Source organism: Thermobia domestica, chromosome 2, assembly GCF_964235325.1.
Source record: "Thermobia domestica chromosome 2, izTheDome1.hap1.1, whole genome shotgun sequence".
NCBI lineage: Eukaryota > Metazoa > Arthropoda > Insecta > Zygentoma > Lepismatidae > Thermobia > Thermobia domestica.
Genome location: NC_137455.1, coordinates 330,526,853 through 330,544,265, shown reverse-complemented (window position 1 = coordinate 330,544,265; position 17,413 = coordinate 330,526,853). Strand labels below are relative to the sequence as shown.

General features: G+C 34.9%; 1 protein-coding gene across 2 annotated transcripts in view; it reads right to left on the bottom strand.

Moving 5' to 3' along the window:
* The window catches only part of Vps13 (vacuolar protein sorting 13C), a 426,449-nt gene that overhangs the window by 109,352 nt on the left and 299,684 nt on the right, over nucleotides 1-17,413 (bottom strand). For both annotated transcript variants that reach the window (XM_081749100.1, XM_081749101.1), the window contains 3 exons: nucleotides 14,479-14,627; nucleotides 12,534-12,648; nucleotides 8,398-8,633 (listed from right to left, as the gene is read on the bottom strand). In XM_081749100.1, the coding sequence (XP_081605226.1) occupies nucleotides 8,398-8,633; nucleotides 12,534-12,648; nucleotides 14,479-14,627 (500 nt within the window). The remainder of the gene's footprint in view (nucleotides 1-8,397; nucleotides 8,634-12,533; nucleotides 12,649-14,478; nucleotides 14,628-17,413) is intronic.

Genomic DNA, 17,413 nt, shown 5'->3' with positions numbered 1-17,413 from the left:
GCACTAAATTGATCAAAATTAGAGTTCTGCAGAAGTAAAGATATAGATATGAGGTCTGTAAAATGGAAGTGCAGGATTACTTGGTTTAAAATAACATTACACTTCTTTGGCTGCGTATGTTCTTGACTGTATTTGAAACAACTCTCTTTTGGGTTCGATTTTAAGTTTCGGTATCAACTAGTTTTATTGACTCCCTGATTTTATTAATTTCAGTGGTGAAAGCAGATAAATATGACTGAACTTTTGCTGCATTTATATAATGAATATGTAAGTTGGTTAAATAGAATATTTAGATGTGGCGTAACTAAGTGATAAAAATAGCCAGAAACAAAATTCTTCATTCAATAAGCATTAGGGTGTATCTCTCTCACTACAAGGCAGACGCTTCATTCATTGTTGTAGTGCTTGAGATCTCGGATTCTGACAACATTTGGAAGCATTCTTTTATTTCTTCCTGCTTTCCACACACCGCATTAAGTCTTAGATTTAAAATTTCATCTAGTTGGTCCACCACTGGGTATCCACTTTGCAAAACAGGAATCAAACTGCTGTTCTGTTATGAGAGCGAGAAAAAACCGGACCGGGATAGCAGAAAGATTAGAAAATAATATTCTGGCTTTAATGTTTTGTCTGGTGGCTTTTTCCATTACAAAATTTAATTGATGAGCAAAACAGCGCACAAAATAAGCACTAGGATATATCTATCTCACTTTGACCTCGACTCTATTTATAGCCCCACTCACCACAGGTGCGCCATCATAGCTTTGGCCAATAAGAAGGCCACGCATAAGAAAGAAACAGACCACTCTGAAAGAACTGAAAAAAAAAAAACTAATTGTATAGTTTCATATTTCATAGATTTTTCCCCTTGTCTTTGGAAACACTGATACGAGTACAGAAGATAAAAAACACAAGTAACAGCAGATCACTTGCACGACATCACGCTAATACTGACAGAATTTTTAAAAAATTAAATATAATCGCATTTTGAAAAAATTAAACATAATCGAATATTGCACAGAATAAATCAGTTGCCTACTAGAAACATTCCCCAAGCAGGCAAACAAACAAACCCCAAACAACATAAGTATACTCAGTGTTGCTAATCAAAGAAAGGGTATTATGCCTCTCGAAGCTAAAATCAGAAACTAAAGTTTTGTATAGGATTGGCCAGGGGATATTTCCCTGGAGTTGCCAAGCCTGAATATACGTACTCATCGCTGATCAGAGCAGACGAACACAAAATGAGAAGAGTGCGCTTGCGCAAACTATCAAGCATCCGAAAGGACTGCATGTAAAGCAGTCCACATGTTACCAGTAAAGACATACTAAAAAGAGGAGGAAGTGGGATCATAGCATCGTAAGAACGGCCAGGCGAGATTGTACTGACAGTCCCAGAGGGTGAAGTGGAACAACAAATTTGCTTCAAGGAGGTGAAAAATTGAAGAACAAAACGCGCGTAAAAAAGGCATAAATATAAAGATTGATAATTAAGTCTCGAATTGGAAATATGGAATTACGTTGGGGGGGCTGCAGTCCTGCAGCCTTCCCCCACGGGCCGCCGCTGATTAACAGCGTACAAGTGATTATACAAAAATAGATGAAATGGATAAAATATTAGTTCAGAAAAATAATAAAAACATGCAGTATGTTACAAACTAGAAAATACAAAAATAACAATAGTAAAAAAAAGCATAATTAACATGCATATAGAAAAGGTATACCATATAGGATAAGTATACCATGTAAAATTCAAAAATAGATTATTATTAACCACGTAATTGTAACAGTTTACAAATTATTAAAAGAGAAAAAAGTTCAAAAAAGACACTATGTAGCTGCTAATACAATATGAAAATAAATAATATTTCTAAGTTAAACACTTCCGGTAAAGTACAATGATTCATAAGGCTAGTAATAATGACGAAAATAAAATAAGCATAAATAAAAATTCATGACACAAATAAAAAAATTCATGACCAAGTTAAAAAAAAAGTGCAGTATACATAGTAAAGAAGGAATTAAGAATAGAAGAAAAGAAAAGATGATAGGAAAATAAAAGACGGGAGAATAATAATAATATTTAAAAAAAAACTAACAAAGCATAAAAGGATCTATCAAATGGCACCTTACAAACTTTACAAAATGACCTCCAGAAATATAATAAAAATAACAAACAAACATGTGTATCTGTTCAGAATTAAAAAGGTTCTTCAATTTGATTTTTAAAAAATACAATATATACATAAAACAAATCCATACAGTATTTAGAAAAATAGAAAACAAAATTAAGAGAATCAGTTGCAAGCCTAAAAATACTAAGACATTTCATAGTTTATTTAAAAAATGACAAAATAATTCACGCACCTTCTTAAAATTCTTATGAAACAAATCAAGAACCGGTTAAAATTATTAGGTGTTTCTATACTTTTATATATAGAAGAGATAATTAGATATTTACTGATAAACGGAGCAAATTTCCTAATGTTTCTGTGAGGAATTTTTAAAGAGAAAAACTTCTCCAGAACAAAATTTCCATGCAGAACTACATAAAAAAAAACTTCAAGTCAAAGAGCCGACCCTGTCAGACAGAAGGGTAAGATTAAGATTCATCCTTATATCTGACAAGCTCGCCTCTCCTATTTCTTTAAACTTCCACTTTAACCAGGCTAGGAATGGATTTTGAACTGATTCAATCGACGAACTAAAATATTTTGCTTCACTATTCCAAATTACTGTACAATATTCAAGATGAGACCTAACATTGCACATATAGAGAATTTTACAGGTGTTAATATTAGTAAAATTTCAACAACCATTTGATCATTGTTAAATTCCTTCTAGCTTTGGACATAACAACCTGAAGATTCTTTTGAAAAAGCAATTTTTCATCTAATATTACTCCTAAATCTCTAACATGCTTAACGAATTGGATATGTTGATTTCATATCCTGTATTTGTAGATGGAAGGGTTAACTTTCCTCGAAAATGTTATTCCTTGCGTTTTGTTAAAGTTCAGGGGTAGGCAATTCTCTTCGGACCAATTAACTATGAAATCTATATATATATATATATTTTTTTTTTTTTTTGCAAAATATCTTGATTTTGTTTGGACTTAATTTGACTGAAAATTTTAATATCATCAGCATATAACAGATATTTACAAGTTAAATCAACATAAATGTCATTAATATACAGCAAAAACAATAGAGGACCAAGATTAGAACCCTGGGGTACCCCGGAGGTATTACTATGAATAGCAGACAGTTTCCCTTTATATTTTACCACAAATGTCCTTCCACTTAAGTCAACCAATCAATAACACAGTTAGGCAAGTTATATCTTTTCAATTTGTTAATCAATAAGTGATGTGGCAATTTATCAAATGCCTTTGCAAAGTCCAAGTAAATAGCGTCAACTTGACTACCAGCCCAAATTACTGGAAGCGTATAATGCATAAGACTTGCTAAATTAGTTATTGCAGATTTACCAGCCATAAATCCATGTTGGTTTATGTTAATCTCATTCTTTACTCTACTATAAACATATTTATAGATTATTTTCTCGGAGATTTTCGGAATTACCTTTATTACAGAGATTGGTCGAAAATCATTAATAGACTTTCCATTAGTTTTAGGTATGGGTGTTATAGAAACCAATTTCCATACATCAGGATAATTACAAGTGGATAAATTCCAGTTAAACAAAGAAGACAATATTAGTGCGATTGTTTCACCTATTTCTTTAACAATGAAAGCTGGAATTCCGTCTATTCTACTTGACGATTTAATCTTTCAAGTTCTGATAGCTTCCAATACATGTTGAGTAGTAATTTCTGGGGTTTAACTTGACCAAATTCTTCAAATGAACATTGATTTTTAGTAACACTAACTGAGAAAGTTTGAAGGACTGATGAAAAGTAGTTGGCAAACTTTTCAGCCAACATACTATCATCAGTAAACAAAACGTCATTATAAATAATACCAGATATTATCTTATCTTTTGAAACATTTACATATTTCCACAAATTTTTCAGGGGCAATTGTAAGATCATTTTCAATTTTACTAAAATGAATTTGCCTGTCCACATTTAATTGAGTTTTGAAAGCTCTTCTCCAATTAGAAAAGACTACATAATCATTTTCACATTGAGAAGTTTTGTAATTTTTGTGAGCCTGGTTTTTTACTTTCCATAAAGAAATCAATTTTTTGAATACCATAAGGGAAATTTAGATTCTTTAGGCCTACATTTAGGAATATTACACTCCATCGCAGATTTAATAACTTCCTCTAGTTTGCAAGCTGCTAAATTAAGATCATTACTTAACAATATATTACACCAATCAGCATTACCAATTTGAAGATACAACAGGGTGTCTACTAAAATTCCAAAATGAAATTTCGTGACTTTTTCGTGACCTTTTCTTTACCAAACCACAAAATTTCCTAACATTCTCAAGAGCGAATTCGGGTGCAAATTAGGCCGAATTTTCATGCATGCGATAGAATACTTTGCTTGTGATTCAGTACCGTCTAAAGCCCATCATAAAAACATTTTTGGTGGTGAATTTTGACATTTTATAGAACAAAATTTTCCAGTCTGTGGTTATATTTGTACAGATAAGAAAATTCGTGACCAAAAGTCTAAATTTCTTGACTTTCATGACCGTTTTCTGATTTCGTGACTTTTTCATGACTTTCGTGACCGATAGACACCCTGTACAAGGATAAATAGTCACCTTTAGCATATAAAATCTTTCAGTGGACTCATATACTTTACAAACACTAGATAAAAATACTTTAGTTACAATTGAATAATGGTGCACATCAGGAGCCACCATACTCATCGTGTCTTTCCGACACTATAGATGCGTTAGTTAAAGGATGCGATAATAATAATAATAATAATAATAATAATAATAATAACAACAACAACAACAACAACAATAATAATAATAATAATAATAATAATAATAATAATAATAATAATAATAATAATAATAATAATAATAATATATTATTATTATTATTATTATTATTATTATTATTATTATTATTATTATTTAGTTAAGTGTTCAAAGACGAGATCTGAGAAAAGGGAAACCATTCAAAAGCGATTTGCCGTTACCTTTACGGACATCCGAAACTTAATTTAAAATGTAAGACAACAGTAAACCAATGGGCGTAACTGAACTAAACAGTCTCGAATCTGATGAATAACTCGAAATAAACTGCCCCATGTGTAAAGAAAGGAAATTTTCTGAAAGTACCGAGGTACAAATTAAACATGAATCTTGTCACTATTTGATACAAGACGTTCACTAACAGTAGAACAACACTCTCCGTTTTCATCGTCCGATTTGAACAAAATTCGTAGCATGGTATGTGTTTCTGTAAAGGGTATGTTGCTAGTAGCTTGAAGTTGTCGAAGAAATGACGAATATAGTTGTTTGTGGATAATATTCTGTGCCCACAGCACCAGAATGACGTTAGTAAACGAATGTCTATTGTGCAAGTAAGTAGATTGCAAAATGCCGGATGGTTATTTCGCGGAATTGCTGCTCGTGTGAATCGTGCTATGTAAGAGGTTCATCGCTGCTGTACACGATGGAAGGCACAAGATTCTCATGTACCGGGTAGCGCTTTCGCAAAAAGAGTCATCGAATGTCCTAACTGACAAGACTGCAACTGTCAGTGCAATCAGAAACACTACAGCCTCCAATTTGAGAGCACAAACAGTAAATAATCGATTGTTCGAGGCAAATGCACATTTCCGCGTTATTCTCGCGCGATTATCCTTAACATATGCGAGTCAATACACTTGCAGATTAGTGGCAAAGCCCAGCGTGTGTTCGCACTTGCTGTACAGGATCCACATCTGGTATTTTGGTATTGGGACAACAAGTTATAAATCCTGCTCGTTTTTTTCAACGCCTATGGTCTTTATTCAGGAGATTGTGATTAGTACGTCGTGCATTCTTGACGCTGTCAACTCTGGCCGTCGACCTTGCTGAATACTACGAGATTCCCGTTTTCCAGCATAACGCCCGTTTTAAAACCACAGGACATTCCAGCGTGCTCTATTCGGCGTACGCCTTCTCTCTGCCCTGCAGACCTAAGCCCTATCAAGCAAATGTGAGGCACAATAGGTTATGGTACCTGGTCTAATCGCTAGCCGAGATACAATAACGACCACCTTCCCGCTACCCCAAAATCTGTAACTAGCGTGAAATACAATATCTCATAGAGGTATCTACATGCTTGTGTGGTTGCTAGGGATGATTGCACGTGCTATTAACGTGACTGCGCATGTTTTTAAATACCCTGCATGGCATGTCCCATATACCCCATGTGTATGATTGTACTTATGTGCCTATTATAGGCCAGATCCGTGAATTCATATGTATGACGAAGCCGTTAATTTGTACCACGCCTTTAAATCGAACCGTATTGCACATCGGGCCATGAAAAATTTTACATATCGAGTCGTATGAGTCAAATTTAACGGTGGGATTTTTAACTTCTAAAACCCACCAGGAGTCGAATATTTGAAACAGAAAGTGGTCATTTTCGATACAAACTCTCAACACATACAAGAAAATCATGTGATTTTTTATTCATCTTTGGAACGTAGCGAGAAAAAAAAAAAAAACTGTAACGTTGTATAGTGATGTAACTTTCTATTCATACAATGTTATGTTTAAACTGTTGTGGATTCGTATTCTATATCTTTGAAAACCTGTTTGCTATGTTCTTGTATATTCTAATCAATAGCGTATTTAAGGGGGGCTTCCGGGCTTAATTCCCCACCCTCACCCCAAAATTGTATTTACTATAATAAAGTAAATGAAATATTTTGCATAATTTTTACATTTCCAGGACTAAAGTTAGCAAAGCCCCCCCCCCCCCAAAACAAAATCGTAAATACGCCACTGATTCTTATTACAATGTTTTATATCAGCATGAGTGACCTCCGGCGTTCGTCTGGCCGCCGCTCTGTTGCTAATGGTGTTAATAGCAGCAGTCAGGGGATCGGTTTGAGCTAGGTCCACCTTGCGCCACTTCTACCGTCGATAGCTATTTTTATGTATCTTTGACCTCTTCGGACAACTGCATAGTTGGACTACCCATGTTAAGGAGCTACAAATCTGGAATGCCTCGCTGGAATTTGACAAATTGTCTCGCTTGCGACGGCCATACTTGTAGTAGTCCATATGATCCACACTGATTCCACCTTCATTCCCCGATCTTTTTGCCTGTACTGGGTATATACATGGCGATACATTATAGTTTTAATAGCGCATTACATATTCCTGTTACAAGATTTGTGTAGTTTTTTTCCTGGTGATGGGTGGCTCACCAGTGAAGTGGGAAAACAAACACTCAAGGGCTAAGGAAAAAGAATTAGTACACCTTTCTTTAAGTTTGCCAGTCGATTCAAAGATTCGTTCGCCAGCTATTGTCACAGGATGCACGAGCAGTTCTAGGTGTGTGCTATTGCGTAGTTCATATCCGGCAGGACTATAAAACGCAATTACAAGGGAAGGAGGAGCTTATTAAAAAAACGGAATGGGCTGACAGGAGAATCAACACAGAGTATGTCAAAGTGCGATGGACACCTGAAGAAGGAACACTGATGGCTGGGAAGAGGTCATAATTTTTTCAGCGGCACATCTCGTGTACAGGTTCTGTATCAGAAATGTAGGTATAGCATGACGGCTGCCATGGTTGATTCTTGCTGCTTTTGCAATGTCATCTATTATATAGGAACGATTTTTACGAACAATCTGTCCCACTTCCAAGATTTTTTTCCTATTTCTGATAAGACACCTAAAGTTGTGCACGCGTGCCACCTTTAGTGATTTTCTGCACATAACGAACAACTGGTACTACCTGAAACTGTAGCACGATTCTCAGCTTGATCTCCATACATTTGATGGACCACCTAGTACTGTAGAGATTTTCTTGTGGAATATTCCAGTATTTAACAAAATTTACTGTTTGTATGCTGTTCCACCTCCAAAATATATCACGCAGTTTGTCACCTCGTCATACAACCACTAGAATACTGCTACACTGAATTGTCGAGAATCAACCACGAACAGTGGCTGATGCGTCCCATCATAGCAGTCCCAGGAGGTAGTAAACATCTAGAATATTCCATGCAGTAAAGACAAACACATGAAAGTCTTATAACTTGTTTTCTCTAGTGGCATGTGTGTAATCAACTCTGCAAAAGGAATATTTCACTGCCAGACAATGAAAATCACGATAATAGAAACCACTATACAAACCTCATCATCCTACAAGTCCTCTGGCCGCCCATAACCATTGTGGACAGTTAAGCCACGACCTCGATTAGTTATAAACTTTATATTAGTGACTGCTTTCACTTACCTAGCTATTCCTAGATAAAGTATTTCAACGCGGCTTGTATTGTTCACCAAGGACAGTCCTATACCATGCAAAGAAACAGTTATCTCCTGTTTAATTGTTTCAAAGTCAGCTGCAGCTTCTGCATCTCGAGCCACTGCGGGATCCTCTGTAAACAGAAGTACTCGTTGCATACCATCTAAAAATGATACCCAGTATCTTTTATTTCCTTTAGCATCATAGAATTCTCCAATACCATCCTGGAAAAATAAATGATAAATTATTTAGTATATATATATATAATGTGGTACGTAATATAAGTAAGTTATGATTAGAACATGCCACTTTACCTTAATATTGATCAATGGCAATGTTTGCAAACGGTCTATTTTCTTAAATGTCTCAAGTTACTCACAACGGGAAATTCATTTTTTTCTTTTCTTACAATTTTTTTTTCTTTTCTTAGAAAATAATTTTCAATGTGAGTACAAATCTTTCAAAAAGCTTTAATTAAAATTTTTATTTAAACCTATCTTCTTCCTGATAGTGAACCCCGTCAAGACTATAGAAAATAAATGATGAGCACGTCATTTTAAGATTTCATCACTGCATTCTCTTAGTGTAAGAACAATAATATCAGGAAAAACGCAACTGAATAGGAGACAAAGAGAATTTAATGCAGGAGCTATTAAAGAGCAAGCACACGTTTGTATACTTTGACTGCAGTTGAGTTATACTTATCATATGAGTTTATAAGGCTCAGAAACTCCTAAATAGTCCAGAAACCTAACTTACACTGATATATACAGAACATTAAAAAATCTTTTCGCATAGTACCTTGATCTTTTATAGTCAAGATCTTCAACATACGATTGGCAAACCACCTCATATGATCAATAGGCAACAATAGTTCATACAATGTTTAGATGTCTCCCCATGTTTTCTGAGGGATATGGAAGAGTCCAGGGGAAAGAATTTAAAGGATAGTTACACGAAACATATAGTCTCGTCAAATGTACTATTGTGATGGGCTTATTCTAGGGGAACTAAATGGTAAGTGGTGAATTTGAGTGCTGCACAAGTATTAGTGATTGTTGACGTGAACGAAAAAGCAGTTATAGTTTCAATACTGTAGAAGGCTCTAAGGGAGGTGAATTTAAGAATATACGAAGGTAAGTCAAAAATTATCCGCAATTTTGACATAACACTTCTTGTATTGTTTATATTGACCTCTGTCCTCGTGTATTTTATTGCTATGCTGTTGTGGCCATGCTATAAAAGTTTGATCCTAATCCCTCCATTTGTCTTCCTTTCGTTGCAGATAGATCATGACCGCTCCATTAGAAGTTCGCACCAGAGGAAAAATGAGCAGTGATCCAGTTTTTGTGGTTGGAAGGTGTATCAGGGACCGCAATCCATCAAACACTCGGCACAATACGGAAACAGCGTCTTGCCGCAACGAATGGATTGAGAAATTCAAAAACGGTTCACCGGTCGTCCGACTCCTCCCTCGTGCGTAACACTTGTGCAACCACTTTTGAATGTTTCAATCCATTTGTAGACACTCTGTTGCGGCAAGACATTGTTCCTGTATTGTGTCGAAAGTCTTTAATAGACGGAATCCAGAGAAAAAGTTTTTACTCTACGCAAGTGACACTACAAATAATAAAATTAGTCTAACTAGCTTTTTCGGTATTCCAAATTATGTAAGAATTTCGTACAATGTTTCCTTCCTAACCAAGTCGTACGCCTTTCTAAAATCAATAAATAATTGACGTACTGGGGTATTGTATTTCCATTTCTTTTCGAGTATTTGTTGAATGATAAATACCTGGTCGATAGTTGATCGATTTCGCCTAAATCTGCACTGATAATCTCCCAATAATTTCATCTGTGTACGGGGTCAATCTTGCTAATAGAATGTTTGAGAGGATTTTATAGAATGTTGACAGAAGAGTGATGCCTCGAGAATTATTACAATCAATTTTGTTGCCTTTCTTGTGAATTGGAACTATGATTGATTCTTTCCACTCCTGTAGCAATTTCTCCTTGTTCCAGATAAGAAGAATGAGTTTGTGTACCTTGTTCCACAATTTTTCCTCTCTAGCTAAAATTAAATCTGCCGGAATTTCATCTACACCTGGAAATTCATGTCTTTTTAAATTTCTTTATAGCGATTTCTATTTCTGTTTGTTTAGGCTCTGGAATATACGGTTCTGCTATATGCATTTCCCGTTCTCCAAGTACGTTTTTGGATATGTGTTAAGCAAACCGTCAAAGAAATCTTTCCATCCATTTAATATGCTATCTAAGTCAGTAAGTATTGTTAAGTCGGCTTTTCGGATATATAACCCGTTTCTTAAATTCACTGATACCTTTACACGTGTCCCGAATATTTTGTTTTTACTATTATCTTCAAATTTATTAATTTTAGCTTCCAAAATCGAGTTTCTTTGTTCTAAACGTTTTGGACGTCGTTCCCCCCCCCCCCCCCTTTCCTGATGCCAACGAAATTTTTTGTTCGGATTTTGTAGCAAACGCACTTTTCTTATTTTTCTTCTCTGTTAGTTTAGTGCATTCCTGGGTCGAACGATGGTTTATGCCTATGTATTTTCGCATGCTCCAATTTTTCTTTTGCTGAAATTTTAATGCTATCCCTAAATTCAACCTAAGTATCCTCAACACTAGTGTACTCCAAAACTTCTAAAACCGAGAATCTATTCGACACTTCAATTTGGTATTTCCCCTCGCCTCGCTCCCTTCTAATTTCTAAGTTAAACCTCTCCGTTTTCAGACGTTGAATACTTACATTATTCAACGATAATCTCTGTCTTACTATCGCTGCACTAATTTCAACCTAATGAATTAGTATGTGGATCTTGTTTCATAATTCGTCCCCTCTAGCTAAAATTAAATAAGCCAGAATTTCATCTACACCCGGAGATTTTTTCTTAATTTGTTTTCTATTTCTGTTAGTTTAGGCTCTCGTTTATACCGTTGGCACCAAGGTTATGAGAGATGGGACACTGTTAGAAGCTGGGCAACGAAAGGACATCACATATATATTTTGAGAAGAGATCTATTACAAATGTATATAATAGAATTTCTTAACAGAATATATTTTATATTTATTTTAATACACAAAAAGTTGTCTGAAAATAAATATATCTTTAGCACGTAGTACATTTTCTTGCAAAAGTAAATTTCATGTTCAATATTTTTACTATTGATTTATTTACATCCCTTTTCAGCATATGTTGCATGAAATGTGACTACTGCTTCAAGTGAGACCAGAACTACTAATCAGGATTGTATCGAGACATGTACACCCACAGTGGATCGAAACGGGGAGTAAGTGCGCAGAAATCACGCATGTTAACCATCTAACCCAAGAAGGACCCTATTTTCTAACTGTTACCCTACAGAAAAAAACTTCTATAAATTCTTGAGGTAAATCTACATAACTGAATTTCGTCGGAAATCTAGTTTAAGCCGAAAATTATTGTTTACACAAGCAAATAAAAGTTTTTTTTAAAAAAATGGTTTAACGAAAGGGTTTAACGAAAGGTTTAAGTAATAAATTAACACGTTTTTATTACTTAAAATAAAGATCTTTTCCACCGATGCTTTTATACATATTTCTTACTATCATCTATCAAACTAAAAGGATCAACTTTGATCACTGAAGTTTGGACCAAACATTGAATGTATTTACAACCAGTTCTACATTTAAAAAATAAATAAATAAATAAATAAATAAACTAAATTAAATAAAATAAATGTACAGAATAAAATTAAGTTCTGTACGTCATAAATCTCCAAATGGTAGAACGCAACAACTTGCTTCCGCCACTCCGGCAACTAACCCTTCATTCCACAATAATTCGGGCTTTGCATCCCTTCAGCCAACATAGTGAATAAAAATTCCAATGCTCTATTATGCAGGACGACTTTGCTTTTGGTTTCTATTCTAGGTGATTCGTCTTATTTTCATTGTAGTTTCATAAAGTGTACAAAGTGTACAGATGATAGACAATGTATAGTATAAAATCTATTCAATTGGTACAAATTATAGTTTTACTTCTTTAAGCATAAATTTTCATAATTTCTCGTTTGATATTTAAGATCATTTCCATGAAAAATTTTGTATTGGTACATACCGTTAGAAGATCATTGCTGGCTTCCTTGTTTTTTCCTGATTCCCAATACAAAGTTCTTGATCCCGTTGGATACTCCCAAGCATACAAGCAAGAGCGTTTAGGTGTCAAAGTGTTTCTGTAAATTACAAAATCACTAATTATATGTTTCACAACATCAATGTATTACAGGCAAAGATAACAAGCATATATTATTTCAGTTCGCTACAAAAAATAATATTTAATGATATGATAACTGGTTGATGCTTTAGGAAACATATTTAAAATAGGAAGAATTCACCTTACATCCGTTGATGTTATATTTTTCTTAAAACTTTATAATCATCTATATTTCGCCCTGTGCTGGGATCATAGACGCAAACTCTCCTACTACAAACTGGAATGAATTATTTAAACTATTGCTTTTGGTTCTATAATAAAGAAAAAAACTCGAAAACAATAATCGAATTCCAGCTTGCGGATAGGGGTGTTCGCGTCCATGACCCCAGCGGGGGCCGAAACATAGTTATAGTTTTAAAAAAATAGTTATAGCGTAAAAAAAACGAAAAAAAAAAAAACGCAACACTAACGCATGCAAGGTGACTTCTTTCTAACACTTAAAGATATCTACAATAAGAAAACCTTCACCAGGATAGATTGCTGCAGTAGAACTTGAATTCATATACAAAATGAAATGAAATGAAATCTTTAAGTTTAACGTCCCACGGTTATGCCGGTTAGGCTAAAGGAGACGGTGATAATGAGAAATGAGTGAAATGGTGGAATGAAGAAAGTGAGAGGAAACGGGAGAACCCCGAGAAAACCCACGAGCACGATGTTTGTCCACCACAAAGTTCACACGGCGCGAGCTGGGATCGAACCAGGGACCCCAAGTACCGGAGGTGAACGCTCTACCACTGAGCCACCGCGCCCCCTTGAATTCATATACAATCGAATTATGATACTAAAATCCCTATACACTCAGTCTGTATGTACGAGTAAGAAACTGAAATTTCCATTGCTATTAAATATCTAATACTAATATATGTAAAAACGCTACTATAGTTGACACATCAGTCAGACTGTGATTATTGTTCTACTACAGCAATTTCGATTGTTCTTTTTCTATCATATCAAAGCTTGAAGCTAATGCGCTGATCACACATTCCAACACTGAACTTGTACTATCAGCCAAGCCACAGTACATCGGCAGTAATGTCAGAGATAGCTCAGGAAGTACAAACATTACTGAAATACTTAATCATGGTATTATTTAATTTGGATATACAACTTTAAAATATATAGGGTGTTCCGTTTAAATTTCTTCAATTTTCATTAATATTAAAAAAGAAAGTACGAATGATAGAGCGCTTAAAAAGATGCTATGAAAAGAAAGAAACAAAAGAAACTAGTCGATAAACTGGAATTATCCATCAGTACTAAGAATAATTTGTTAGATGTAAACGCTTTCTGGGAAAATTAGGATATTTCACATTAACGTACCAAGTGGCTTCATCGAGAAGCTTCTTCTTCTTGAAGGAAACAATGATAATTAGATGGATAATAACGATGGAATAAAGAACGTGGGAGGAAACAGAAGATTGTTTCAGTAATGAGATAGTTCTGGAAGCTTTTCTTCAACAGAAGTTAAATTTGTTAATATGATGAGAAATTAGAAGATTCATTATGTAAAATTTAGTAATTACGTTAGAAGCTCTTTAATGTACTGTTGCTCTGGATGAAGATGTCAGACGATTAGCAAGATACTGAAATTACTGCCATATAATAAAACTCAAATACGTTAAGGTATATTACGAGTTAGAGATTTTCAGAAATTGTCTTCTCTCTATGTAATGTTAGGCAAAGTAATCATTATCATTAAAAAATAAATTATTTAGCTTTTCACTTCTGCTCACGGAATGAAAAGGGAAATAAAACTATTTTTATTCTTATTTTAACATCACAATACCTGCGATCAGTAGTTCCTTTCTCCCAAAATGTAATGGGTGAATTCGTATGATTCACTAATAACGCAGGCGCACATCCTGATTCATACGCCATCAATGTAATATACACTCCACCTTCAGTTATTTGGCAATCTGCACTAATACCACCATACTACAAGAAAAATAAAATACACGAAACATTTAGGATAATTTGTAAACGTACTCTTTTATTTGCTGCGCTGATATTTAATGTAATATTAACTTACGTTTCACAGTTCCATGATACCTTCCTCTGCAGATATGGTCAAATTACGTTCAACTAATCTTGTTTCTTACAATTTTATCTTGCATTATTTTGTGTGCACGGTAAACAATGATGAGGTTAAAAAATCTGTTAATATTATTATGTAAAGTCTTAGTGCTAATTTTCTAGAATCTTCTTGCTATGAAAAACTTATGCAGAAGATTCTTATGAAGAGATAATTTTGTGAAATTTCAAAATATTTTGTTACGTTACGCATTATTATGTAAAAAGCATGGTACGAATAATCACTTCCACTTTAATGAAAATGGCCGTATAAAGGTTATCTTCCGTTCAAGAGAACATTATCTCACACGGAATGTACTTCAGCCTGAACCCACAAAGTGCGGGTGATGTACATATTTCCTGAAAGCTTGGGTCAAGGTGAGATCAAAACTGGTTTCCAAAATTGGGGAGGTCTCAAGCATTCCACTTGAGGGCAGCACGTTACTCATTTTTATTAACACCTTTAAGCGTGTCTTAAAGTCCGTTTCAACCCCGAAAAATCTGAAACGGTGGAACAAATATGAGAACAGAAAAACATGTCTTTCATCATTTCAAAAGTATAACGTATCAAAGTAAAATAAATTGTCCCAGGGTCCCCCACAGAGTCCCAGATGGGGTCCAACTCAAAATTTTTAAATGGAAAGGGGGGCCAACTTGCATATCATATGAAAATTGGTGTTAAGTAAAAGAAGATAAATCAAGTCGCGACTCTCTACAATAAGCCTGTGCAAAATAGCAACACAATCTTTATTGCAAAGTCTATGACCACTCGTATGAATCTGAAACGGTGGAATAAGTGTAGAAACAAAAACACGGATATGTCATTATTTCAAAAGTATAATGATTCAAAGTAAAAAAAAAATATATATTCCAGGGTCCCTCGCAGGGTCCCAGACGGGGTCCAACTCAAAATGTTGAAATGGAAAGGGGTTCAAGTTGAGTATCGTATGAAAGCTTATGTTAAGTGAAAAGAGAAAACAAGTCTCGACTCTTGAAAAAGTCTATTGCCACTCCTATTAATCTGAAGCGGTGAGACACAAACAAAACAAAGCAAAACAAAAACTAGAATGTATCAAAGGAAATGACTTGTGCCATTTTGCATTGCTTATCGACAGTCGACACTTGTCCAATGTCCAATTCTGTATCATTTAACACGAGCTTTCACATGATGTGCTTATTTATCACCCTTGGCACTTGAAACTTTTGAGTTGGACCCCGTGTGGGATCCTGCAGTTGAAACTGGGATATTTCTTTTTCCCTTTGATACATTCTAGTTTTTGTTTTGTTTTCTTTTGTTTTTATACCTGTCTCAGCGTTTCAGATTAATAGGAGTGGCAATAGACTTTTTCATCAAAAGTCGAGACTTCTTTTCTCTTCTTTCACTTAACATAAGCTTTCATACGATACTCAATTTGAACCCCTTCCTATTTCAACATTTTGAGTTGGACCCCGTCTGGGACCCTGGAACATTTTTTTTTTTTACTTTGAATCATTATACTTTAGAAATAATGACATATCCGTGTTTTTGTTTCTACACCTATTCCACCGTTTCAGATACATACGAGTGGCCATAGACTTTGCAATAAAGATTGTGTTGATACAGTATTTTGACCCACAGCTATTTTGCACAGGCTTATTGTAGAGAGTCGCGACTTGATTTATCTTCTTTTATTTAACACCAACTTTCATACGATGTGCAAGTTGATCTCCCTTTCCATTTACAAATTTTGAGTTGGACCCCGTCTGGAACCCTGCGGAGGACCCTGGAACAATTTATTTTATTTTGATACGTTATACATTTAAAATTATGAAAGACATGTTTTTCTGTTTTCATATTTGTTTCACCGTTTCAGATTTTTCGGGGTTGAAACGGACTTTAAGACACGCTTAAAGGTGTTAATAAAACTGAGTAACGTGCTGCCCTCAAGCGGAATGCTTGAGACTTCCCCAATTTTGGTAACCGGTTTTGATCTTACCTTGACCCAAGCTTTCAGGAAATATATACATCACCTCCACTTTGTGGGTTCAGGTTCAAGTACATTCCGTGTCAGATTAATTTTGGTGAGTTAGGCAAAAATCAGTTCTTTGTAGAATACGAAACGTAATTTATTATAATTGTTTCAGAAATTCAATGATTATTAGTAACTACAGGATGATTCCAATATGTTCATTTATTACAATAAAACTCAAGTAGACTCATGTGATGCTGCAGTGGAAATTTCTAACCGGCAGCGCACTTCATTTTTACAGACGTATTAACGTGTAGCCGATTTGATAGCACGCGTTGTGCGAGGATCGATTCGACAGAAGCATAGGATTTACGGTGTTGACCAATTGTGAAGTAATTTAAATTACGAAGTACTGAAAGTCGCTTTCAGTACAGAAAACTAATTATCTCCCATTATATGTTAATGCACGAAATAACCGATTTTATATCACATCAATTAATCTATAGGTGGGAATTCAATGGTATGCGAAGAGTGAAAGAGTAAAAAATGTACGACTGGATCGAAATGACTGATCTGTGACAATTCAGGCACGTTGTGCACACACTCCAATCACAGCTTGTCAACTGTCGAAGAGAAATAGAGGTACCGAAGCTGCTCGTTCGCTGTTGTTTGTTGTATTATCTTAAGGTGGGCTTTCAGCAG